General features: G+C 37.8%; 1 protein-coding gene across 3 annotated transcripts in view; it reads left to right on the top strand.

Moving 5' to 3' along the window:
* EPHA6 (EPH receptor A6) overlaps window positions 1–27,032 on the top strand; it is a 519,060-nt gene that overhangs the window by 127,538 nt on the left and 364,490 nt on the right. For 2 of the 3 annotated variants that reach the window (XM_059816426.1, XM_059816418.1), the window contains exon 3: window positions 3,565–4,228. In XM_059816426.1, the coding sequence (XP_059672409.1) occupies window positions 3,565–4,228 (664 nt within the window). Of the gene's footprint in view, window positions 1–3,564; window positions 4,229–27,032 lie in introns of those variants that run through there. The other variant, XM_059816431.1, reaches the window with a different exon arrangement.

Below are 27,032 nucleotides of genomic sequence, written 5' to 3'. Positions count from 1 at the left end.
AGCCTTTACTTTCCTACAGAAGTAATAGATTTATTTTATTAACTACATGGTTAGCAGCTAACTTCAGGGCTTTAATTTCTAAGTTCAAATCGAGATATTGATTCAAAGTGAATATATAAATGTTTCTGAAGAAAATCTCATGGTAAGGGGAGGATATGTTGGATTTTTTTTTCTTAATATTTTTAAGAGACAGTAGTATGTTGAGGCTTTTTTGCTTTAAGCTAGTTTACTCTGGTTCTGAAGACTGCTCAGTATTTTAAAAACTACATTGTTATGCCACCTACTACTCTTTTATTCTGGGTTTGGTGTGGTGGGTTTTTTGTTTGGTCGGTGACTTTTTGGGTTGGTGTGAGTGTTTTGGTTTTAGGTTTGGTTGTGGGTGGTTTTGTTTTTGTTTTTTTGAAACGTCTCTGGAGCATATAGCACATTCTCCTTTTAATGTGGTTTGATACACAAATTGTGCTTTGTGCTTCTGTTTGTTTTTTTTTCTAAATCTACATTGTGGTTATATTTGTGTATTACAAATTTGGGTGATAATGCTTAAACTTACAGTATGTGTTTTATATGTGCAGAAGAAAGGGGTATGTCCTTGACCCATGTAACAATATGGTAGGCAAAATGGGGATCAGCAGCTGAGAGACTTATCTGCTTTGTATGTAAAGAACCTCTTCTGGTGAGGTTTTAAGGCTTGGAGCTGTGGATTTTAATTAATTTTATTTAATTTTTTTTAAAAAAGTTTTAATTATTTTCTTTTAATACTTCACGGCTGTGGAATTTTGAGTAAATTCAAGCTGTGTGGGTTCATGCATGGCAAAAAGGAAGAGGCCTGGCCCACCAGAGCATGAAAGTCCCCTTGTCCTTTCCCAAAGCCAAGATCTACTTGGGGTATTATATTGCTTGCTACAGGGTAGACTTTAATCATAGTTCAAAGCAATTTGAGAACAAGGGCACGAGAAGCCCTGTGCGAACTAGTCCTTCATCATACAATTTTGACTAAATCTGAGTTTTGCTCTGGTCTTGCCATGAATGCTGAAGTAGCAGCTTTGCCCTTTCTGAATGCATACAAGTCATAGAGGCCAAAAGCCCTTGGCCATATAAAAATCTCTTAAGAGTCAGCAGATTGTTTGCCAAGTATTTGCCATTGTCTGGCTATCATCTAAGAAGTATGTTTTGTGATTCTTGGGACCTTCAGACACGGTTGTCATTCTTGCTGTGATAAGAAGAATCCCCAAAAGTGATGGCCTGTAAAGGCCTTCACTTACCCTATTTTTCTGCATAGCTTCCTGGCGCACACTGCAGTGACCAGAAATCCCAGTCCTCTGGTTGCATCTGGCAGCACTTGGAATTCCTTTTTCAACATGAATTCCAGCCACCATTTAAAATCAAAGTTTTCAGGCTAGTGGAGCCACAGGGGTTTTTTGGGTTTTTGATTTTTTTTACTGCTGTGTCTACCACAATGGATCAGTTCACTCCTAAAGAAGAAGGTGCACTGTTTTTTTTTCTTTTTTTTTTCCCCCTCCCATGTTGTTGCTGTGTGCTTTTGTGTTGTGTTGTTTTGTTTTTACATAAAGATTATGTGAAAGGTCTTGGAGATGTGCATGTTCCTGCCCTTCCATATTGTGACACTATTTGTTCTTAAAGTAAAGCCAGCTAGTTTTCTACGTGTTCACATGGGCCTTAAGAGTCATCTGATGTCTTGGAATTTTTCTGAAAATGAGGACCTAACTCTTAATATCTTCCTCTTTCACAGAAAAAGATGATCAGATAAAGTCTTTCTTTCCACGGTGTTTCTAAATGGTGATACATATAATTTTTTATTGCTTAAAAATGGTAAACAGAACTTGTACTTCCTACATTTTCTCAATCCGGTAGGCCACAGGCCAACCATACCTTCTTTGTTAATGCTGAAGTAAGTAGGCACTATGAATATTCAGCTGCTCAAATAGTCAAAATGCGTCTTTAGGAGTGTAACTTTAATTTTAAAAATATTGATACTGCGTGTATTAGAGCAGAAAAATGCGTGGAGTTGATGTATCGTGGGGCTAACAGAATTTGAATTTATGTTTGAACAATGATGTGTAAGGTCCGTATCTTGGTTTTGTACTCAGAATTGCATATTGTGCATAATTTGAACATGAGCTTTGGCATGTTACATGTGTACACCTATATGTAATTAATATACAAATGTCATACAGTGAACTTAACCAAAGTAACTGCAAAATTTGAAAAAGTTGGTAAGAGTGAAAATACTCCATAACCTTTTCAACTTCTGCTTTCTCAATTTTAAGCTTATGCATCTTTTTTGCAGGCAAATAATTTTAACTAATTATGTGTTCATAATACTATTCCAAGTATGCTAAACCATGAACATGAATAATGTATATTTTGATGTTTCACAGCATTGAAACAATGTAGTGTGGTGTTTTGAGTGACACTTATGAACAGGTTTTTGGCTTATTTGATACGTCAATGCCGTAAGACAACAGTACCTCTGAAAGCCATGCTAAAACTTCTGGTGGGACACAATATTTTTGGATACAGAACTGTAACTAGTTCTGTGTTTTGATAAGAAAACATACTGATATTAGGAGTGCTTAGTGGAAAGTTGACTCAATTATATTGAAGCTATTTGGTTGATGTTGGTAATCCTTGAGAGTAGCAGATTATGTAATAAGTTCGGCATTAAATAATGCCTTTCGTACGTAGCACATGGATAATTTTTCAAAGATTCATCTTTTTTGAGAGACTCTGCAGGAATTTCCACCAGAATTTGAGAACATTCTAGTGAAGTTGATGTAACGTAAAACCCGGGGGGGTGGACAGGAAGGGGAGAGGGGAAAAAAAATTCCTTCTTCACCTCCAAACTGCAAGGAAGAAAATTTATAAAGGCAATAACAATGGCATGATGCCTGTGACAGATTTTTTTGTTTGTTTGTTTTTTAGCAGAAATAAGTGTAATACAGACACTATGGAGCCAGAAATGTAACTTCTCTGTATATACAGTTTAATGTTTCTAGGGCAATTGTGTAAACCAGGACAATCTACACCAAACACGTCAGACCCACCAAACCAGAGTGGCTGCATCCCAGCTGCTGACTGCTGCAGGTGCCTGGCCAGTGCCACGTGCCTGAGCTTGTGGGAATTGCTCGGAGGACTGCCAGAGAGCCAGCCCACCGGCATACCAAACAGGACTGTTCTAGCAAATTTTTTTCAGCATACATGATTGAATGACACGCCCGGGAATGTTCTCAGACTTACTAAATTTGCTAATATAAACATGCCAGTATTTCCCTCTTCTACTCAGCCACATTGAATTTTAAAGGCTTTTATTAATAGAAATTTATCATAGAGTTTCTGAAATAAAACTTGTTGTACCATTCTGTTGTTGGTATCTGCTTTTAACTACTGTCTTTCCACTAAACTTTAAGTAAATAATTATTCTTAGTTAAGCCTTAGGTGCATATACATGGGGTGTGCGCGTGTGTGTATACATGGGCTCCGCCTATATGCATACACATAATACCTATTTTTCTTAGTTTTCAAACAATTTTATTGTCTTTTCAGTGGGATGCCATAACTGAAATGGATGAACACAATCGTCCCATTCATACTTACCAGGTATGTAATGTGATGGAACCAAACCAAAACAACTGGCTTCGAACAAACTGGATCTCCCGTGATGCTGCACAGAAAATTTATGTGGAAATGAAGTTTACCCTGAGGGACTGCAACAGTATTCCATGGGTACTGGGAACCTGCAAGGAAACTTTCAATCTCTACTATATGGAGTCAGATGAGTCTCATGGAGTAAAATTCAAGCCAAACCAGTACACTAAAATTGATACTATTGCAGCCGATGAGAGCTTTACCCAGATGGACTTGGGTGACCGCATTCTTAAACTCAACACAGAAGTTCGTGAGGTTGGGCCAATAAACAAGAAAGGATTTTATCTTGCTTTTCAGGACATTGGAGCATGCATTGCTTTGGTCTCAGTCCGTGTTTATTACAAAAAGTGCCCTTTCACCGTCCGTAATTTGGCTATGTTTCCTGATACTATTCCAAGGGTTGATTCTTCCTCTTTGGTGGAAGTACGGGGTTCCTGTGTGAAGAGCGCTGAGGAACGTGATACTCCAAAATTGTATTGTGGAGCAGATGGGGATTGGCTTGTGCCTCTTGGACGATGCATCTGCAGTGTAGGATATGAAGAAGTGGATGGCTCCTGCCATGGTAAGAAAACATTGTTTGATTTTTATTTTTATTATTTTTTTAAATTAAAAAAGTCTTATGATGTTATATATACAGCAAATAGCTTGTTGTATATTGGAAATATTGCATCATGTTTTCAAGGAATGCTTCATGTCCAGAAATAAGCAAGGTTATTTGAAGTCATGATATTGTGGATTTCTAAGAAAACATTTAGTTACCAAAGATGACCTTCATTTTGTCTAACTGTAGGTGCCCACAATGTACATGTATATAGATCAGCTAGTCACCTTGACTCCTTCTGTACTTACTGGAGATAAGTGCATGCTTTGGAACAGGATTCTTCTACCGTGTTTTAAGTATCTATCGCAGGATGAGATGAACAGGGACTGAAAAAACGTCTTTTTTTTTTTCTCCATACGCCTAAAAAGGTAATCTAGGTAGTTAACTCAGATGCAGATCTTTCCTGTGAGCACGTAAAGACAGAGAACATGAATACACCTGAAGAGATAACATCATTATCCATGTTTCTGTAAAACAAAGGGTTTAAAATGCCTCCATGAATAACATGCGTGTTAACTGTAGTAGAAAATCAGTAGGTATCAAGTTGAATTGGAGATGTTTGAGGCCCTATTCAGAGTTAATGAAAAAGGTTAAATCAAAGGTGCTCAAAACGGTTTCATCACAATATATAGGTGAGGCTATATATCTAGTACTGGTTTTTCACAGAGACTACTGTACAAATGTAGTAAGACAGATTGTTTGTGAAGCAGGTGTCAGTACATCAGTTGCTGAATGTTGTTTGCCGCCTTGTATCTTAAGAATTGTCTATCGGAGGATAGCTGTTCTTGGTGATTTCTCTTCAAGAATTTCACAGAGACCATACTCTGTGCTGGTATGTATAGATCAACATAGCACTGCACCTTTTCACTACGACAGCGAATTAAGGGTGTTTCAAATCAAGGTTTCAACTTGGAGATGACTACAAAGGGAAATGTATTTTCTTCCCTTATCAGCCCCTCACTTTCATAGGTAGGACAGTGAACACATGCAGGAGCAAAAAGCATGTCGTCTGCACAATCCAAGTGTTGTTGTGTTTCATTAACCCTCTCTCTGCCACTCCTGAGAGAGTGGTTGCATTTGTCAAACTCTGTAATAACTGGTTTTCATGCATAAATGGAAGAATTCAGATTACTTAAACTTCTGTGCTGTTTAGAACATGAATACTTCGTTAAAACTTTGTAAATGCTGTGGTATACTTGAGTAAAGCCCAGGACTCTTGAGATTTTGTGGATTCAATTTGAGACTACTCTCCATGGAGAATGTGCATGTTGAGACCTATTTTCCACCTTCCAGGACTGCTGGATAGGTGACACTTATGTAATCGTAAAAGGCATGCATCTTTTCATACCACACAGTTTCTTAGTAGTTAATTGTTTTGTTAGATTCAGAAAGAGTTACTAAAGGATACGTGTACTTTGTGTGTTTTCTTCTACTGTATGTAATAGTTTCACAATGACTTGAGAATAAGGTACTTTTTTCTGGAGTAATGCTTGTAAAGTAGCCACTGAGATATCAGTCTGCTTTGGTTCAACATTTGCTTTGTAGCAAAAAGGAAGAGAAAGAGTCCATATGCATAAATCACACAAGTGTTATTGCTATTGCCCGAATATTTTGCTCAAGAGCTCCTCAGATTTGATGGTATTAGGCAAGCTGCACAGCAACCTTGGACAATATAGAGCATTAAAAGCACACTATGCATTGTAATCAGAAAATGGAATTCACTTTGTTGTCTGATCTTGCTGGCATTGATTATCAAAATATACTCATTGCAGGAATACAATTTTGATGTTGCCATTACTGGAAGCAAGTATAATTTTCTACATAAGGTCAAAAGGCTTCTCTCTTAATGGGATAAGGATTTTCTTGAAGACACAAACACTCAATGAATTTCTGTCCATTATGTGAGTGAGTCATACTGTAGAACTGTACATGAGCAATATAACTAGCAACCAAAGCCCACAAAAAAAGTGAGGAAACCTTTCTGCTATGCATTGACTCCACTCATTTATTCAATTGGCAGTCCAGTCTGCTGCTGAACAGGTACCTCGTAAATGAAATGGAATACCCAAAGCCATGAGTGTTTGCGTGTTCTTATCTATTTGCCCCAAGAGTAAAAAATTACTGTTTTAGAAAATTATAATCTAACAGAGCTTCCATAAGTGTTTTGAAATAATTTTCATAGGTGTCTGATGTCCATTTAGTCATCTTCAGCGTATTTTAATATTAGTGCTACTTTTTCTGTCAGTTTTTCAAAGTCTGTTTGTCTTGCATTCCTTCATGAATGTCATGCCTAAGGCAAGCCCAAATGTATAAGATACTTTCAGAACTAAAGAGCAACAATTTAATTTCACTAGTACCCCCTCTCTAGCTCTTGTGCTTAAACCATGAGTTAGAAGGGTTACTGTCACGGTGGCCACATTTCCCTTTGTGCCAAAGCTGCTGGTGGAAATGCATGCTCGGGTAGCAGGGGACGCGGTTTCACAGTGAGACTGTTTTGAGCGCTGGGAACTGAACTGAGATCACTACCTAGGCTGATGGCAATCTTTCAGACAGTCATAACGTCCTATTTGAAGACTTTGCTTCTTGGCTGAACCACAAATCAGAAATTTAGAGTTCAAAAGATTTGTCACTTGTCAATATATCCTGAGCTAATTCTTTCATACCCATTAAATCGTAAAATACCTGAATGTTACAAATTTTCCCTTAGAAAGATAGTAAAATTTTACATTTAGCTTGTTTTCATAGAAGCAGGGGGGTAGGGGGAGTAGGTGGGGGGAAGAGGAGAAGCCACTATACCTTAGTCTGCTAAGAAGACCTGAGATGTATTTATACAATCTTCATGTCTTCTAGGTCCCTCCCTGAAATCCCACCCCAAAGCCCTTTTGTCCCTCTCATTCCACCGCTGGAGTTACAAATCTGAGTCTTGGAAATATTTGACGTCATTCTGTCAGTGCTTCTCACAGACATACTCTGTGACATACTCAAAACTGATAACTATTTCTTTCTTCTGCATGAAAATAACTTTCAAAATAATAATTTTGTATTTTACTTGCCAGAACAGATTTCAATCAGGTGGTGAGCAATACTTGCTAATAATTGAATATTTTTTCCTAGTTGCAAATGGTGTCAAACTTCAAATTATACACCAGCACATGGCTCAGTGGGGAATAATAAGCTCTTCATGGCAAATACCGCTTATCTGTCACAGAATTTAAAAAGTAAATGTGTGTTTTGATGTTTGTGGAGATACACACACTCTCTATTCAGGAAGTACTAAATGGCATAAGGAATGATATCCTGCCTTTGTCATTGCTCATAGTTTCACAAAGCAGCGTGAATGGGAATAAAAAAGTCTTTGATCAATTTTACCACTGCTGTTAAAATCATAGGGAAGCAAGTAAAGTAGATTTTGGCAGTTGAAAATACCCTAACTGGCAACATTTCCGTTATTTCAATGTATGTTGGTTTTATACATCTCTCTATCTGTGTCTGTGAATCTGTCGGTATTCCCTGTCCACTGTTATTTGCTTTTTAAAAGCATAATTTTAGAATGAAAGTGTCTGAGAAGAATTCACAACTGGATTAAAACTTCCATACTTATTAAATGTATATTCCAATGTGTCTAGAACAATTTAGAGAGACATTGATAGAGAATTCATTTATTTGGGGACTGTCTTTTCTGAAGTCAGTGGGGAAAAAGTCACATTGATTGCAAGAGGTTCACAGTTACTTGTGTGTCACATACAGTTCTTAATGGCATAACCTGAAAAAATACCATCTTCTCTGAATTGACTGTGTAAACAATCTATTGCTCTTTGATTTGCATCTACTTTCAAGATTTTTTTTTCCCCCTCAAAATCTTGAAATAGCAGCAGCATTCACATGTTCTTCTGTTTCTTTGGGTGTTAAGAAACAATCATGACAAGGAACACTATATAAACTTAATTACAACAGTTCAGTTCTTTTTAGGTATGATATAGAGTGACTGTTAACTGAAGTCTGATTCTTTAATGATTTACCAAAAATTATCTGAATTACTCATGGTTAGCAATTAATTGCAGAGAAAAACTCAATTATATATATAGCAAATACTAATTATTACGGTAATTTCAGAATTTATTTTAGACTCTTGACCAATCAAACACAATGCAGAAGTATATTTTAACTGTAAGAAGTTGATTGTTCCTGAGGAATATTCTCGGGGAAACCCCTACCCCCCAAAGGATGTTGTCTGGTGTGATTGAAGAAATTTTTAAAATATAAAACAGGCACTGACAGACTCACATGGTTTATTTTAATTAAAACAAATACAACTCGAAGTGGGAATGAAAAGTTAAAATTCTTTGAACTTGAGTTGACTGAACAGCACTTCGTAGGGATACTAATGCCTGAATGCATTGAGCATTTCTTTAATTGAACAAACACTTCTTTCTGTTATTCATTACTTGAATTTGTGGTAATGTTTCGGTGTTAGGATTTCTACCTTGTAGCCTATCTTCAGCAATTTCCTCTGATTCAATTGGAAAATATTTTCATTTTGCAAATAATGAGCTAACCCCATCCTCATATATGTACCTGTAGCATGTGTTAGTGGGAAACTAAGAAGTTAATAATACAGTCATGCTTTAGTTACCTGTCCGCCGGCATGAAAACAGGGAAAGGAAAAAAAAATATGTACATTGGAATGGCAAGTTTTCTGATAGTTATGGAGATACAATATTGTGTAAGGTTCCTTTTGGTTTTTCTCCCAGGTATTTGTTTACTCATGAGATCTACTTGTCTTTGCCAGCCCATAGACTCTGAAGGAACATCTGTAAAAGAAAAGCATAGAAAGATTTGGACTACAAAAAAAAGGGGCAAAATAAGATTAAACTTTGACTTGGAAGACTGCAAATTATCTTTTTAAGAAAAAAATCTTTCCATCACAGAGTGTCCCTCCTGCAGTAGAGCTGGGACAGTTCTCTTGCGCTGGAGTAGATCCCTACGACAAAGGGTGCAATTCCCTGCCAACTCTACTGGATAGCCAGAGATGGGAATTTGTCAGAGAGGCTGAATGAGTGGAGGACTCAGGAGATCCCCTGACTGTTCTTTCTCTGTTGTGAAATGGGACAGGTGCAGAAGGTCCTGGGACTTCCTGCAGCTACGTGGCTGCGTTAGCTAATAAGATTTGTCTCCTAGACCACTGCAGGTGATTTTCTTGCAGATGGAACTTGGCTTCAAGGCCCTTAAGTACCTTTTTCCTTTCAAAATATAGGGCAGAAAAGTAGGAAGAATGATAATACAAAGCTACAACTTTAAATAAAAAATAAATTCTAATTGAAGCCTCATTTCCTACTGAAATTGAAGCCTTTCAATTTCCTCCTTTTTATTTCAATTTCTTCCTTTCGACTGAAACCTCAAGTGAAACCTCATAGTGAGCCTACCTCAAAGATAGTCATTGTAGCGTGCACAAGCAGCGGCGTTGTGCAGAAAGCCAGTGTCAATTTGTGAAGGAGCCAGAGGGGAGGTAGGTGGGAACATGTGTTGAGGTAACACCAGAGGTGATATGAAGAAGGTTAGAAAGAGTGGTCAGGCATGGCGATACACTCATCAGTATCAACTCCATGGTTGTTCATTATCCTTCGTTTCCTCTGCACCATTGCACTGTGTGTTTTGTTTAGCCGGCATCCCTTGACAACATCCCAGAGAGCAGGGAGGATGGGAAGGCTACAAAATTCACTGAATTCTTCCTCCTTCTTGGGTGTCAGAGGACAGCTGTATATCACAATCTTTTCTGCACTGATCTCCTCTGGAGAGAGTTTAAATATTTTTAATTGGTTTTTTTAAATAGTATCTGTGACTTATTGTGCAATTCAAAAAATTGTTAAATAGTTGCGTTATTTTTTTGAAGTAAATTGCCCTATCATTTATTGGAATTTATAGCAAATTCCTAAATACACAAGTGCTCTGGAAGGGGTTTACAGTTCTTTACTGCGCTTAAGAAATGGTGGTTTATTTTACATAATTTATGTGAATTTAAAGAGCTTTAGATTTCAGTGTTTTCAATGGAAGCACTTAAGACCTTTGTGATTATTAATGATATGGATTTTCCATTGAAAAACCTACTCGTTAGCCTATGTAAGGTAACACAACTTCTGTGAAGACTCACTGCATATTTTAATTTCTGAATATGGATGAAATGACATTGAGGGTTGACATTTCCAAATTCAGTTTTTAGGTTGAACCACTAAATAGAGGTTTTCAGTGCAATCTAAGAACATGCATGAAAAAATCAGGAATTGTGGATAATCACAACTCTGTAGGTAACAGTATAGAAAAGCAATTGATAATGACTTGTTCAAAGCTTCTGAATATAATTAATCACAGATAACTGCTAACATACTGCAAAAGGTAGACTTGATCTGAACTCAAGAATTGTATACATTAGAAAAAAGAGTATATATTTACAGTAGATTAAAGTTTAAGTGGTTATCTGTTGGGAAGGGAACATTACCAACGCTACTGGTAGCACGTTTATGTTCAAACATACTGTTTTTAATTCCTAAATGCCAGGTGATGTGCCAAGCTATTTCATGCTATATTTTTTTCATTTGCACTGCACTTTTTCCACTTGTACATAAAGAACCCTTTTGTCCTTAAGGCTTGCAATTAATGTAGATTAGCAATAACATTGGTGCCTAGCTGAAGTAGGAGGAAAAGGATGTGCAGCAGACCGTGAGAAATGAATGATATTACTTACTATCAGGAAGATGAATTTTTAGTGAGTTGGACCAATCTGAAGAGATCTGACTTTGCTTGTTTTCATTCACTTTGCCTTTTTCTCAATGTTTTTAGGTTAGTTCAATGGCTTTCATATTTCTTTTAAATTATATGTTTGCACCCTTTCTTATACACTGGGTACCAGGCTAGCTCCTGCAAAGCTTTCAAATATATGCATGTTTTTTGTGTGGTTTTGGTTTTGGGTCTTTTTAATCATAGCATCATGATATCTTCTTTTCAGTGTCTTTAAAACTGAGGAGATGTCTTAAGTTCATTACTGAAATGAATGGGGTTTTTTACTGCAGCAAAATGTTAGGAATTAAGTAGGGGCAAGTACCTCTAAGGGCACCTGTTTTCAATAACTACCTGGGTTAGCAGCCAGAAAAGTCTCAATGCCGTATAAATTCATGTTGTAGCTCAGATCCAACCCTTTTTATTTAATCTACAGACATCTGCGGATTTGTTCAGTCAGATAAATTATTACACAACAAATCTGATAAAACAGCTGGACATGGGTGCTGGTTCAGAAGTGAGGATTTAAAAAATAAGCAAAAAATCCTTTTCACTTGATTTTATGTAGCAAGGAAGCTACACTGATACTAAATGAAGAGAAGTTGTTTGCACGTTCTTGTCACATCATACTGACTTATCTTGCATTATTTTGAGCAAATAAGGAACCTTACAGTAGCCACCATAACCTGGTTTCCAGTGTATTTAATTGTAAAAATTCAAATTAAAGCTTTGATTTTTCTAATTGCATCAGAATAAAGTATGCATATATAGGAAACTTATTATTTGCAAACTTCATTAATCCTAGGAAATTATTGGTTTTCACTTTGATTCTGAAATGTGCATTGAAGTACAGTATTTGGTGTGAAACCTACTTTGACAGCGGAACAAGGAAGCCAGCTTAGGTTAAATAGCAAGTTTCAGACTGAAAAACTGTCACTATTTTTTGTTTTTACACGTAGACCTGAGGTTTCAGAAGCGAAAGCACGCTGATTACTCAGATATGTCTTGCCTCAGGTTTTGTGTTAGTGTATACTGTTGGATATTGATCCTACCAGCTATCCTTGATTAAACAGTAGACAAAAATTGTCAAAGGGACTGCAGTGATTGATTATTTTTTTTTGTTGTTGTTGTGTATGACTCGGTAATATAGTGGCATGATTTGACATTAGCAGCAGCCCATAGTAAATTACAATTATTTGTTCTTTCTCTATTGAAAGAAGTACACTGCAGTGATGATCATGTGCAAAACTTTTAATATTACTGGATACAAACTGTTTTAAGTTTTATAAAGTACACATATAAATACAAATGTATTTGTGTATCTATTCAACTATGTATAGAAAGAACACATTTTAAAATTGTTTTCTGATTTAGTACTATTTTCTAACTTGCCATGCAGATTTCTCAGCTACTTTGATATCTTTTTTTTTCTCTGTATCAGGTTTGTGTGGGCAAGGTTTTAGTAGTGGGGGGGGCTGCAGGGGTGGCTTCTGTGAGAAACTGCTAGAAGCTTCCCCTGTGTCTGACAGAGCCAATGGCAGCCGGCTCCAAGAGGGACCCGCCGCTGGCCAAGGCTGAGCCCATCAGCGATGGTGGTAGCCCCTCTGGGATAATGTATTTAATGAAGGGCAGGGGGGGATAGGGGGTGTGTGGAGCCTGTTGCAAAACAGCAGCTGGAGAAGAGAGGAGTGAGAATATGTGAGAGAAACAACTCTGCAGACACCAAGGTCAGTGAAGAAGGAGAGGGAGGAGGTGCTCCAGGTGCCGGAGCAGAGATTCCCCTGCAGCCCGTGGTGAAGACCATGGTGAGGCAGGCTGTGCCCCTGCAGCCCATGGAGGTCCACGGTGGAGCAGATATCCACCTGCAGCCCGGGGAGGATCCCACGCCAGAGCAGGCGGATGCCCAAAGGAGGCTGTGACCCCATGGAGAGAGGAGCCCACGCAGGAGCAGGTTTGCTGGCAGGACTTGTGACCCCAGGGGGTACCCACACTGGAGCAGTCTGTTCCTGAAGGACTGCACCCCATGGAAGGGACCCACACTGGAGCAGTTTGTGAAGAACTGTAGGCTGTGGGAAGGACCCATGTTGGAGAAGTTCATGGAGGACTGTCTCCTGTGGGAGGGACCCCGCACTGGAGCAGGGGAAGAGTGTGAGGAGGAAGGAGCGGCAGAGAGAATGTGTGATGAGCTGACCGCAACTGCCATTCCCTGTCCCTCTGTGCCACTCAGTGGAAGGAATTAAGAAATTGGGAGTGAAGTTGAACCTGAGAAGAAGGGAGGGGTGGGGGGAAGGTGGTTTAAGATTTGGTTTTATTTCTCATTATCCTACTCTGATTTGATTGGTAATAAATTAAATTAATTTCCCCAAGCTGAGTCTGGTTTGCCCATGACAGTAATTGGTGAGTGATCTCTCACCATCCTTATCTCAACCCACTAGCTTTTCGTTATGTCTTTCTCTCCCCTGTCCAGCTGAGATCAGGAGTGATAGAGCGGCTTTGGTGGGCACCTGGTGTCCAGCCAGGGTCAACCCACCACATTCCCCCCTGCATTAGGCTCATGTGTGGCATGTCTCCCTGCTGTAGGGTCCTTAGTGGGGCCGTGTCCTGGGATTGTGACACAGGAAATAGCAACGGTTTTGGTCCCAGAGTCTCATGCTGGAGGTGTGAAGGGGCTGATGCATCTAGCCCAGGAGGTTGTGTGGGGCTGTTGTGCTGTTCTGCATATGTGAGTCACCGAGGTGCCAGAGTGGGAAACAAGGACAGGGTCTGTATGTCTCATTCACAAATATTTTGTAAATCTGTGTGCAGATGGATTTCCCTATATACAATAAGATGCTGTCTTCCAACGATAACAATCCAGTCATAACTGAATTCTTGATTAAGCATTATATTTGGCTTGCCTGTCCCAAAATAGACTTTTGAAAATCTGGTATAAACATTTTTGGATTTGTTAATTTTTCAGAAATAGATGCATGCTAACATGCAAGTTCCTCTCATTGCTAAAAATGGGAATAACAAAGACTGACAGACTGGATGCTATAGTATGGCAAGAGGTAAAAAAGGAAGGCACTAACCTTGTGTTACTGTCCTGTGTTCCTCACTGTGGTCGGGGTTGGCCTCAAAACATACGTCGCATCCTAGAGCAGACTAACAGAAACAGTGCCTCAGTTCTTGGGTAATGCAGTTTTTTCTTGCTTACCACGTAATTTTTTTTCTTGTTCTCAGAGTCAGTAGCTAAAGCTTGAGCTCAATCATTTCAGATTAATTTGACTTGGAAAATGTTCACTGCACTTTACACATGATCAACTTCAACTGTTTCAACAATCAAATATATTGAATGTAGGCAAGTTTTGCTTGAGTGAAAACTGTGGCCTGCTGTATTTAATGGATGTAAAAGTTCAGCATTGGTTGCTTGTATCTTTTTACAGCTGTAGGAGGTTTTCCTACAGCTGGAAGAGAGGTGTGATGGGGTTTTCTTATGGTTGAGTATATTCTCCTCCGTATGTGGGTTTCTTCAATATGCTGAAAAATATACATCTTAGAGTTCTGAAGAGGTCTTTTGTGACAAGCACATGGAGGAGAGTAAAACCATAATGGTTCACTTACAAAGACCTAATAGTATTTGTGCAGTACAAAAAGCCTTGTTTTGGGCATTGAATTCATTGAAAGTTGAGAAATGCTTTGTGAGGAAGCTGTGATTTACAAACTTTGCCACTAACTGGACAAAGGAACACTTGACTGTGTGTACAGCATGATTCTGTAAAAAACATGTCCTGGGGACTTCCATAGGCATATGTTGCAGTGAAGTAACAGTTCTGGCTTAATAAGGGTTTGTTATATTTGTCTTTGTGAAAATTCAGTTTCTAGAATGTTTGCTCATCATTGACTTTTTGTGGTGGATCCCTGAATAATAAGATCAAATATAAGCTGAGAAAAAATTGTAGTCAGGGTGCTCAGTTAAAGTTTCCAAGTTTTTACACTACAGTAGGTTGTGGATTTTCTTAATAAGAAATTTCACTTAAATCTTAACACTTTATGTAGCTATGTATACTTATATAATGTTCAGAGAGAATTCTGGCTCAAATTTTTGGAATTTAGGAATTAATTTGCTCTTTCAAAAAAAAAAGAAAACTTGATTTTTCTCATGCTGCTGAGCACAAGTGCTTAAGTTTATAGGATAAAAAAAGGAAACATTTTAGAATATTATTATTATTATTACTGATACAGATGATGTCCCTGTGAAAAGTCATAAAGTTGAGCTCCAAAATATGAAGATAATCACCTGTACTTCCTCTGAGGAAGATTATTAATGAGTAACACATTCACAAATAAACCATAAAACACATTCTGTAATGGAACTGTTCCCATAGAGGTTACCCATCATTTTATTCAGTCAATTATTAAAGCATTTATGCTGAGAAATGTAATTTCAAAAGCAATCAATAACGGGTTTCCTCTTGCGTTGTGTAGCCTGGGAATTGCAAGCAGGAGTGAAGTAACTGCGCAAAGACATTTCTGACAGAAAGTTTGTCTTGAATACGAAAGAACATGTATGAGTGTTTGAAAACTTGAACTGTTATTTGCTTTTTGTAATTCTCAGTAAGAGTGCAAGTGAGATGAGATTTGCTTTAGCCAACTGACTTATCCTTTTATTCCTAAATCTTAAGGTTGAAAATAATATCGAAAGCAGTTGTTTTATGCAGCAAGACTGACATAAAGTCATTCTATGTCATGGACTAACTTAGATTTCAAGGGCAATAGTATTTAAAAGATTCTCAGAAATCACCTGCCCCCCACGTCCCCAAAATTTGTGTCGTGTTAGAGGCATCATTTGAGCAAAGCAGTTTGGAGGCTACTCACAAGTTTAAGCTCTTGCCAAATGGGAAAAAAATATACACAAAAATTGCCTGGCAAATGCAATACTATTACTTGCAAGGTTTACGACTGACAGCTTTGTATAAGAGAAAAGGGAGAGCAAGGAAAACTCCCATGAAAGTTGAGGTGCCAGTTCCAGAGATTTCTCTGTCCACAGTAGTTTAGATCAGGGTTCATGCCATACTTCTTGAGGGGGCAGAAGTTTGAGCTGGACAAGTTCGGAGTGCACCATGTCCCGGAGCTGCTGCAGGGTCAGGGAGTGAGGGCTGCATGTTGCTCCCTGGCGTCTGTTGTGCGGGAATAGCTCAATGCCTTCAGCTTGATGGAGTTGCAAGTGACGGTCAGTTCTCCACTGCGACTTGCAGCACTGAGCCTGCAGCTTTCAAGAGAAATGATGAAGATGGATGCCTTTTGAGCTGCAGTGCTGTTTGAAGACTGTTGCAGGTCTCTTGGCAAGAAGAGAGGATCAGTAACTGAAACTTGAAAAGGTCAGCTCCTATATTACTTTTGGATGCCAAATTCTGAAAGAGAAACTGATTCTTTTGCATCTGTAGTGCCATAGTGCTTTGGTGTCATTAGTGCTTTTACGTCTTTTACGGGGAGCTGGAAGAGCTGTGCTGGGCAGGCAGCACCAAGTGCTCACTTGCAGAACCATTTCACATGGCACCTGGTGGTAATATAAAAAAAGGAAATACAGCTGAATGTCTGACACAGTTTAGAGATGCTGGTTTACTTTTTTTAAATATCTGCCCCTGTTCTGGCATATCTGTGATAATCTTAAAGGCACTGTTGCTGGTACTTGTTTTAGTGCTTTTTGGCATTATTATTATTATTATTAATCTATTTTATAGAATATTTCTACTTGCTAGCATCTCACTCCCCATATTTGCGTAGTCTGAACAAGTTCTGATGTGCTTTTTTGGTCTTACTGCTCTCTCAGCATCAATCTTCCTGGTGTTTATGTAAATATTTTAGTTTGTCTCACCAATCTTCATGCTTATCTCAGCTCTCATCTCATGTAACTTAGATTTCTTCAAATAATCTCATTTAGATAGTCAAAAGACACACACAAGGCGTTTTGTACCGTTCTATGCAGTGTTGTAAACATTTAAAAACAAACAAAAAAACCCCAAAACATGGCATGAAGACAGAAAATTCCTAAAACTTATAGTTCATAATTTTATTTTGATGTATAACAAGTGAATTGTATCCGAAGAGCCCCCTTGCTGGGAAATCTTTGGAAGATTCTGGTGACAAATTTACTTGTGTACCCCAAAGATCTTGCTTTCATTATTTTTTAGGTAAGTCACTGGCAGAAAGTTTTCTGTTGAGATTTTCAGTGTTTTGTTGATTAAAAGATAAATACTTCCAAAGATAAACGGGATAAAAGAAATAGTCTGCATGCTGATCAGTGATTAAACTTGACAGTAGGATTTGAAGAGTTCCGGACTGAATACAATGAATACCCTTTGTACGTGCAAACCGCATTTTTGGTATGCCTGTTGAACAGGATTCTCTGGTTGTTTAGACTAAAATTTTCAGAAAGTCGGAATGTATTTATGTTCCGTTTCTTCTGTATCAACCTACTCTAAGCAGTGGATGCACATCTCTAAGGCGCTTTCAGGCAAAAAGATTGCATGTGATTGAGTGCATTTCTCTGCAATTTTTCCCATTGTTGTTTGTGTTTTCCTCATTATGTGATTTTGTTAGAACCTTTTTCTCCTACTCATGCCTTATTTCCCGCTTCCTTTTATGTAAAAAAAAAAAAAAATTAAATTAGTCCTTTAATGTTCTGTACTATTAATAATGTGCCAGGAAGATGAATTTGTAAAAGGGGAATAATTCATTTCTTGTTGCTTGAGGAGTACGCATGTTTCTTTATCCTCTTACATATTTCTAAGACAAAAATGTTTTCTAAATATAAAAATTCTTTGACTTGTCAGAATGAGAAGACTAGGCTATTATATTGGTAGAATTTTTTTAAAAAAATATTATTACCAAAGACAATCCACAAATTCTCATGTTTCAACATCCAGATGGTATGTTCCTGTGCTGAACATTGATGTTCAACTGTACAGGACAGTTCTGTAGAGTTTTAGAGGAACTTAGGTGTTTAGTGCCCACAGCAAGGGTATGGAAGAAAACATAGCCTGTAGAAACTGAAGTTAATTCTTCTTGGTTGCCGTATATTACCTTTTCCCTACAGGTTTATGCAGTTGGTGTTTTGTTATAATATGGATTTTAAATAGTGCCATTACAGCTGATGGTTCATAGCTGCTGCTTAACGACCATTTGAATTAATGTCTCCTGACATCATTTCAGCCGCAGTGAAAAGTGGCAGCTCTTTCCTGTGCTCTGCGTTACCTGCAGAGCCAGCCCAGACCTCCACTGGAGCAGCCCCCCCGGCCCCTCTCGTAGGAGCCTTTCTGCTGCTGGTGGTCTCCCATGTCTCGTCCCTTCGTTAGCTCTTCTCTGCAGTGCCAGCTGCTGATCACTGCTCCTTGTGTTTCCTCACCAGCAGCTCATGGAGAGGCTGCGTCAGACCTGATCTCCAGACTGTTACCTGTCACCTGGCGCTCATCTGGCACGTGTCCATCACGTTTAAGAGTTGTCATAATCCAAGTGGCAATACATAGGTTTTTGTGATCAAAGTAGATCTAAAAGGCTAAATTAACAAAGACTTATTTACTGACACATCTCCAAAATGCAGTCCCCTAGCGATTTAGTTGATGTGTTGAAAGTCCGTTTCTTGAAGGGTTTTGTGTTTTGGGGGGTTTTTGGTTTAGTTCGGTTCCCGCCCCCTTAGTTTTACTTGTAGGAGTCCCATCAAACCACAGGAGAATATTCTGCAGGGAAGAATCCTGACTTCATGAGAGGTGGCTGACCTGGTGATGGTGGTCTTTTGAAGAGTAATCTCTGAATCTTTCTATCTTGCAAAGTAAATATCTCGGCAAAGGAAGGTGACCCTTGGGAACCAACCCACTGCAGTAAGCTTGTGCTGCTCTAGGGATATGTCTGCTAACAGTATAATAAATTATGTAAAACAGGTCTCATACCTACCAGTGAGGTATCTGACAGAGTCAAGGACTGCACTTAAAATGTCTCTCTTTAAAGAAGTGTTGCTTCAAAGGGATAATGATCAAAGCATGAATAAATTCCCAAAGGACATGGAAATATATGCATAGAGAGATTATAGTCCAAATGCTAACAATGAATGTTTAGTTATTTGGTATCTGTCTATTATATAATAATAATAGTTATGTATGTGAAATGTCTTAATTCTCCTGTGACAGCTTGACGGTGTTCCCAGATGTTAAATATTTCAAAACTTATCTTACATATATTCATAAACAAGATTAAAGTGTTAACTCAAATTAAAATGGTGCACAGTTCAGTAGCAGCCCTAATAAAATCTCTGTGGAACAGTAAATTTAATAGCAATATCTCTTCTATACAGAGTCAGAATTCACATTTCAATTTTACTGTAAACCAATCTTCAAGGAAAAACTGAGTACTCAAGATAGAAGAACTGTGAAAATTCATATTCAGAAGTCATTTGAATATGTGTGGTATTTTGCAAACCAGTATCTATGTGTATTGGCAGCTTAGGCAAGAAACTGGGGGGGGGAAAACCCAAACCTCCCAGACATAATGAGTATTCCAGTGTCCAGAAGTATTTATTTCACTTGGTGAGTATGATCTTAATGATCATATTAGCAATCATATTCACTTGATGCAATTTTGATTGCAATTATTTTAAAGCAATATTTGAGAAATGATAATTTTTTAATGTAACATACTTTAATATTAAACTATTGCATTGTGGAGAAGCCTTATACATGTGCATATTCAAGATGCCTTCACGGGGATAGCGAGAATTTTAGTGTTGAATCCTTGGGATATCAGAGACTATATTAGTTAAAGATGTAAAAGTATCTTTTATTTGTAACTCAAAATAAATTTTCCACGACATTTAGCAGAAAACAGAAAGAAGCTGCAAAGTCACAGAGTCAGGAGGCAGTAAGACCCTGAGGAGGGACCGAGGGGAATGCCTGAAGATATGTTTGGTTTGTAGCGTTTCGGATGCCAGTAAAGGTAAATCCCAGAGTAGGAGGATATGTACATTTTCTTTTCAAAATCAGAATGGGGATTCTTTGACTCACAGTAAATGAATAATACATTTGATTACCTCTGCATATACTTCTCTTTGTAAACTATTTATTGTTATAATTTTGCAAATTTATCTCAGTTGTTTAAAATTACCATAATTAACAGGACATGACAAACCGTGTTAGTAAGAGAAATTCTGTGTTGTGAAGGAATTTGAGTTTGCAAAATGTCGTCTTCAATTCTTAATAAAAATCTGGATTCTCTGCAAAGGAAAGTTCTGGGGGGAAATTTAGATTGATCAGAAGTTACTTGTTTTCCTTCTATATTTTACATTTTAAAATACATTCCTTAAGAAACGTGAAGTATACTGATAATGCAATATTAAAATTTTTTTTTAAATTATAGATTGTAACTGCAGTATAGAGAATTCAAAACCCTCTTTTGCGTGGCTTTTGGATATCTTGATATTGTTGTATCCTCTTTTTTTTAATTGTTTTACCACAACCATGCAAAATGTTTCACTTTTGTCAGAAAGTCATATTCTAATCACAAGTGATTAATAACTGGTTTTTGAGGGTTCATGTTTCTTTTTTATTTTCTTTAAGTATTTTACTTTTCATATATTAACTTGGGTTGTGTGGGCTACAGTCTTTTCGTAACTTGGTGAGGTGACTAAAGTTTTGAAATCAAATTTTTTCACATGTGAAAGTTCTTAATGTTTGCTGAAATTCCAAATATTTAGTGAAAAGTCCCAAAATAAATTACTGTGTTTAACTGAAAAACAGATAAACAGGGCTAAAAGAAGAGAAAGAAATCTGTTTACATCCTTAATGTCCCTAAGGAAATAGCCACCATGTTGACAAAAGTCCCAGTACAGAGATTTTTTTTTTTTTTTTTCAGCGCTGTTAACTGGTTGAGGTCTCTGGATGGCTCCTGGTCAGTCTGTGGGAGACTGGCTAGGCTCCTCTTGCAAATCTTCGTTAGACTTTTCCTTTGATGCATGGTTCAGATTAGCTGAAAACAAAGTTGTCATGAGTTAATATACAAATATGTAATGAATCTGAATTCTGCTAGCGCAAAATGCAGATCAGTGTGTTGTGTATGTTATAGACCCTGGCAAAACTGTTAGAGTGGAAGCAGAACAGTTCCAGATTACTGCCATTCTCATCCTTCTCTTCTATGCAACTAACCTATCAGTGATTTATTAGCTATTGTGTCCTAGTCTGTTCACCACCACCACCAAATTCTGCAATTGTTATTCCGAGTTTTAGAATAAAAAATGCAAGAAAAGGGAAGAAATTATTCACAGTTGTTACAGCCAAGTGATTGTTTTGGACGAGCCTGAGCTTCAGAGAACTCTGCAAAACCTTCTTCTTTACTAAAGAGTTTTCACCCTACCCTGAATGAGATATAGCTGCCCTACCTAGGAGAACAGTCCCACCCATAATCTAAGAAATTCTCTTTCAGAACTTTGGAAATGCGGGAAAGATAATTTTGCTATCCTTATTTACTTTGGATAGCTGCAACTGTTGTTATGGACAGCAGCAGAGAACACTAAAACAGTTAAAAGAATGCAAACCTCTCTCCTACAGGTACATCACTATCAATTATACCGTGACATAACCGAATAAGGCAAATAATAGCAGTAAATGGTGGAATGGAATAATGGGATAAGGTGTAATTCATGTTATTTGATCACAACTGAAGGTGATCCAAGAAATACTGTGTTGAAAAGTAGTCTTGGACAGGGAGAATGCTTTCTCCTTTCCTTACTTTGTGTGGTGTGATGATTGGTAAACAACTTTTAAAGCTTTCTGCAGTAACTAACTACATTGCAAAAATTAGTTATTGATGTATTAGTGGCTCTGAAACCTAGGCTTTAATCTGATAGCAGGAGTGAGGTGGTGTAGGGCCATGTGAAGCAAACTGAGGGTTTCTTTCAAGTGAGGCGTGATGTAGACTTGCAAATAAATTATTGAAGTATACTTACTCTGATCTGTGGATTTTAAGGTGTTGTTTAGATATTTCAGTGATAAACTGAAAACAACACCAATTGCATCTTCCAGATGTTTTCTGAAATGCTTCTTTTGAACAATCATTATAAGCCGGAGACTGTTCAGTACATGTTTCCAACTGGGAAACCTGCAACATCCAATGTGACAGTAATTAGGATGAACCTGAGGATAAGCCAACATTATTTAGCCAGGTCCTTTACTATTCGAACTTTTAAAACACCTCACTTGCTCTTTACCATTTATGTTAGAGTTTAGGACTCAGTTTTGCATCCTACAATGCTGATATGTGCACATGAAAATACTACACACTAAACTCAGAATTTTCAGTATCAGGCCATTTAATCGTTAGCAGCTCTGGGTTATGAACCTGGCGGGTTTTTTTTTTTTTTTATTATTATTTTGGGGGTGAGGTGATGATGCAATTTAGGGATGGTGAGTGAATGTTTTGTAGTTTCAAAAGGAAAATGGTGGCTAATTTCCATTAAGGTCATGCAAATTGGAATCAAGTCAGTGCTTGACTAAGTAATTGATAATACATGTGTGCAAATATAATCAGAAAAACATCTAGTCAGCAACTTTATAGCTGTTAAATACTTGTATAGGCTCAGATCACAGGGAGGACAACACTTACAGGGATCAGCAGGCACAACCACCTTCATAATGGTCCATTAGTGTGATTTAATACTTATGCAGCAGTTCTTCATACACTTTGTTGGGTGGGTTTGGTTTTTTAGGTATAAATTAGCAATATATGAAGGAAAGTTGTAGGAAAAATGTATTCTAACAGTTCAGGCCGGTTTATGCTAGCAATCTGACATTCACATGCAGGTGTATTAGCATGACATTTTTAAACTCATAACTAACTTCGTGATGTGTTTAAATCTAAAAATGCCATAACACAAACTACTCTGAGTAGAGAAACCTTGCATAAACTTAATTTTTCCTCTAAAGGAAGAGGTGGCCTGACTAAGAATAAATTTTAAAGCAATGCACTCATGTCTTGGGTAGCTATAACAAAATAAGTAATCACAATATAAATCAAAAATCTGCAGATAATTGTGGGTTTGCTCTTGGTGGACATACTTTGTTGTTTTAAAAATATAGGTCATGCTAATCACCATAGCCTACAGAGAGAAATAATTATATTTTTTTTTACAGTAAATGTAAAAATGTTGCTTGCAAGCTGTCTGCAGATAAAATGATATGCCTTCATAAAATATATTGCCTAGTCTAATGATCCAAAAATAACCACATCATTTTAAAAGGCAGTGTTGAGATTGCTCTTACCCCATGAGTGTTGAATTAGAATAAATTTCTGTGTGGCAATATTGTAAGGTGAAAAGATCCAAAAAAGAAATATTCTTTCATATCATACCACTCTTCTACCAGTGCCTGGATGGTACTAGTTTTGTATGCATCTCCTCCTAGTACGTTTGAGAAACCCATATCCACGATGCAGCAGACATCCCCTGGTTGTGTGCCGATGCGGTGGAGGTGGGCGGGGGACCAGGGCTGGCTGCTGGGGGATGCTCCCTGGCAGACAGCGTCTTGCTGCAGTCTTGTCCGTGTGTCTGCGCTAGCTGGGGTGTTTGATGGGAAGAGATGTATTTGTCTGAATTACTCCTCCTACTCCTTGCCTTAATGGAGACATAAGGAGCTGAATCACAGTTCCCGCAGAAAGGGGGTGGCGGGCGCACAGCCACCCCAGCTGCCTGGGAACAGCTTCGGCAAGAAACCCTCCCTCCACGGGAGCAGACTGAGGTTTCGTCCTGGAAGGACCAGGAGGGATCTAGCATGTGTGACAGGGATGGCCAAAGGTCCAGAAGTGAGATGAAGAGCTAAGTTATTTTACAGTGTCAACACACCTTTTATTCATTTACCAATCTTTTTACCCATCACCTCTTTGTACCAGTGCTGCAGTGTCCAGGCAAGGTCTGCAAGCACTTCAGCACCTGAAGTCTCCGCTGGTGTATTCTGTCAGACATGACCGGTTAGCATCCCTGGTCCCAAAATCCCTGTAGCAAAGACTGTTAATTATGGTGCTGATTCTTTTGCGTGAAGTTACTTCTCTGTAGCTGGAAACTACTGCATTGTAAATGCACTGTGAAAGCTGCAATTTCCTGATCAGAAAGAAGTATTTTATCCACAGCATGGAAGCTCTAATTTAAAATGTTTAAAGTTTTTGTTTGTTTGTTTTTTCTGAAGTAGTATCCAGTCTTGTAGCAATAAAAATCATATAAATTGTAAGGAATAGCAAGCAATGGTGGAACCTACTGGACAGTAATATTTACAGTTGGTAGAAAAGGAATTGTATATAACAATAATTAAAAAAAAGGATTTTCTTTCAAGAGAAACCTGTAAAACTGTTATCTTTGTTTCTGATTTATGGACCTTCCTACTGTTTAGGCATAAATTAGATAAACCTGAAAGACATGAAGGCACAGTAGCTATAAAACAACCAATTGATTTTTTGCCTAAATCTCTGTCTTTGGTAACTTTTACAGTTGCCTGCATCCAAAAAAGCCACAGTGTAGTTACTAGAGAAGCAAAGTAAGTAATTGGTATTTGATTGGCTCTTTGTACCTGTACCTTATCCCTTTTCACCTAAATGTTAATAGCATCAGCAGAGCAATTTAACCTGAAATTCAAGCACAAGAGCACAATGACACTTTCTGTTACTTTGGACATCAGTAGTAGTAATATTAAAGACATTCATGTAGTGTTTATTTTTGGCTTTAACTTCCAGAACATCAATACTTTTACTTTTCCACATACATTCTCCTAGGTCTTGCTGCAGCTATTTTGTTTTCCATTTCTGAAGGGTGTGGGGTTGCACTTTCTTGTTTTGGTGGGGTGGTTTTTTGTTTTGGGGTGGTTTTGGTTTTTTGGGGTTTGGGGTTTTTTGTATTTGTTTTTCAAGAGGACTACAGCAGGGATATAAAACATGGGCATTCTGAGGAGGAAACAAATGGTTACGATAGCTGTCATTACTGAGAGAACTCCATGATAAAGCCATTAAAATAATAATAGGTAGCTCCTTTTCTCAAAAAGGACTAGTAACTGAGAGAAATGCATGACCTCAGTTCCCCTGTGAACAATTAGATGTGGCAGGTATCTTGAAAAAGGGATAACTTGAGAAAAATCTTTAAGTATTTTTCATCTGTTTTAGACTTCTTTGCTAGTGATGGTTGGAGAAGGTAATGAATCCTTAAAAAAAATCAAAAATCGGTACACTGTGCTTTTTATTGAGTATATTAAATATAAGGGAAGTCAGTGGTGTTGTTTTGGGCTTTACCATCTTAGTCAAGTGATCTTGCTTAATACCCCATTAAAATCATCCGCTAAAAATAGTGCCATTTAATCCTTGCTACATTTCTTAAAGTAATTTTTTTATTGGTTCTGAAATGTTACCGTACTGCTGTACTCGAGCTTCAGGGAGCATTCATTCTGCATCCAAATTCTGTACTGTAGTGGGGTGGAAAAGTGAGGCAATACTGGTTTTTCACATGTGGAAAAGAGGTTGAGTGCCTTTGCAAACAATTCTGGCTTCACTGCAGGGTTACAGCAAGCATTTTCATATTAGTGACTATTTGTGAGATTTTACTGTTAGCTTTTTTTTTTTCCTTAAGGTCACAAACTTTGAAACAGTTTGGATCAGGTTTTAAGCTATTGTCAATGTTTATAGCGTCATTGTCGGAAATGGAGGATATTGGGAGGTGTGAAAGGCCAGTCTCCTCTGAGTCTCCGTTCAGTTATTGGAGGCAGTTTGGCTCCACTAGCCAGTGACTCAGAGCAGGAGTCGAACTTAATGCGCTGAGATCTCCTTTGAATCAACTGATGTCTCTTCGTTGTCTAAAAAAACAATTCTCAAGGCAAACCTTATGAGGCTGAAGTTAGCTCTTTTCTCTGTTGTGTTAGGAGTTATATAACAGAATTACGAGTGTGCTGAAATTAAAAAAAAAAAAAAAAAAAAACACAAAAAAAAACCCCAGAAGTGAGTGAATGTATTTTATTTATTAGCAGCATCCCTGAGATATTTGACTCTTCTGTTACTCTTTGCATTTAAATGTTGTCAAGATGTTACATTTCAAAACATAATGCTTCCCTCAGGAAAGTGTTGCGGTAGAACTTGCCGTAGTCAGTATTCCTAACACATCTGCCAAGGAGTGTTTATCTCTTTTCTCCCTCAGGTTGTGATGCTCCTCTTCTGAGGGGCTGTCTGCTGGTCAGTGTATTTCTCATTCTTTCAGAACAAGCATTTGCATATCAAAGGGCCTGATATGAGTAAACATACTTTATACTTCCATCTGTCATTCTCTTCCCATTGAGACACAAAATAAGAACAGCATAGCCAGCAAGAGGTTTATTTTTTGCCCTTTAATTCTAAACCATTTTGTTTTGAATTATGAAGGATGCCTAGATACTGTTTTCTATAGCTGTGTTTCTTTCTATTAAGGTCTCTTGATTGAAGCTATCCTAAAAATAAAATCAGTATGCTTTGAAGAAGTGGTACTTCTGAGAAAAAAACAGAACATCTTCCTTCTTAATTTCTTAACACTGTATCTTCTAATATTTAAAAAGGAAAAAAAATTATTTCAGAATGTGCTCAGTCTTTCTCCAGTAATAAAACTACAACTCTACACGTCTTTACCTTTCTGCAAATTAATATTCCTTAATACTCTTTTCTAAAGTGGGCATAATTCCTTGGTATCTACTGAAGATGAGAACAGGGTTTGTTTTCATTTCTCACTTCTTTTGCACTAGTTTTCAGTAGAAATTGTTCTTTGTAATTTCAAGGGATTAGTTTGTTCAGAAACTGGTATTAAGAATGTTAGAGATGGCCAGCAGAAATCAAATTGCCATTATTCTTAGTGTGTGCCTTCATGTTTATTTTGAAAGCTGAACTCATTTGGTTAGGGAGCATTTAGGTGAGCATCCAGCTCACCTCGCTGTGCCCAGCACAAACAAGTCTGGTGCTGTCAGAGTCTCACTGGGCT

The sequence above is a fragment of the Gavia stellata genome, chromosome 1 (genome assembly GCF_030936135.1).
Source record: "Gavia stellata isolate bGavSte3 chromosome 1, bGavSte3.hap2, whole genome shotgun sequence".
In the NCBI taxonomy this organism is placed as follows: domain Eukaryota; kingdom Metazoa; phylum Chordata; class Aves; order Gaviiformes; family Gaviidae; genus Gavia; species Gavia stellata.
This window is presented reverse-complemented; position numbering and strand designations above follow the sequence as displayed.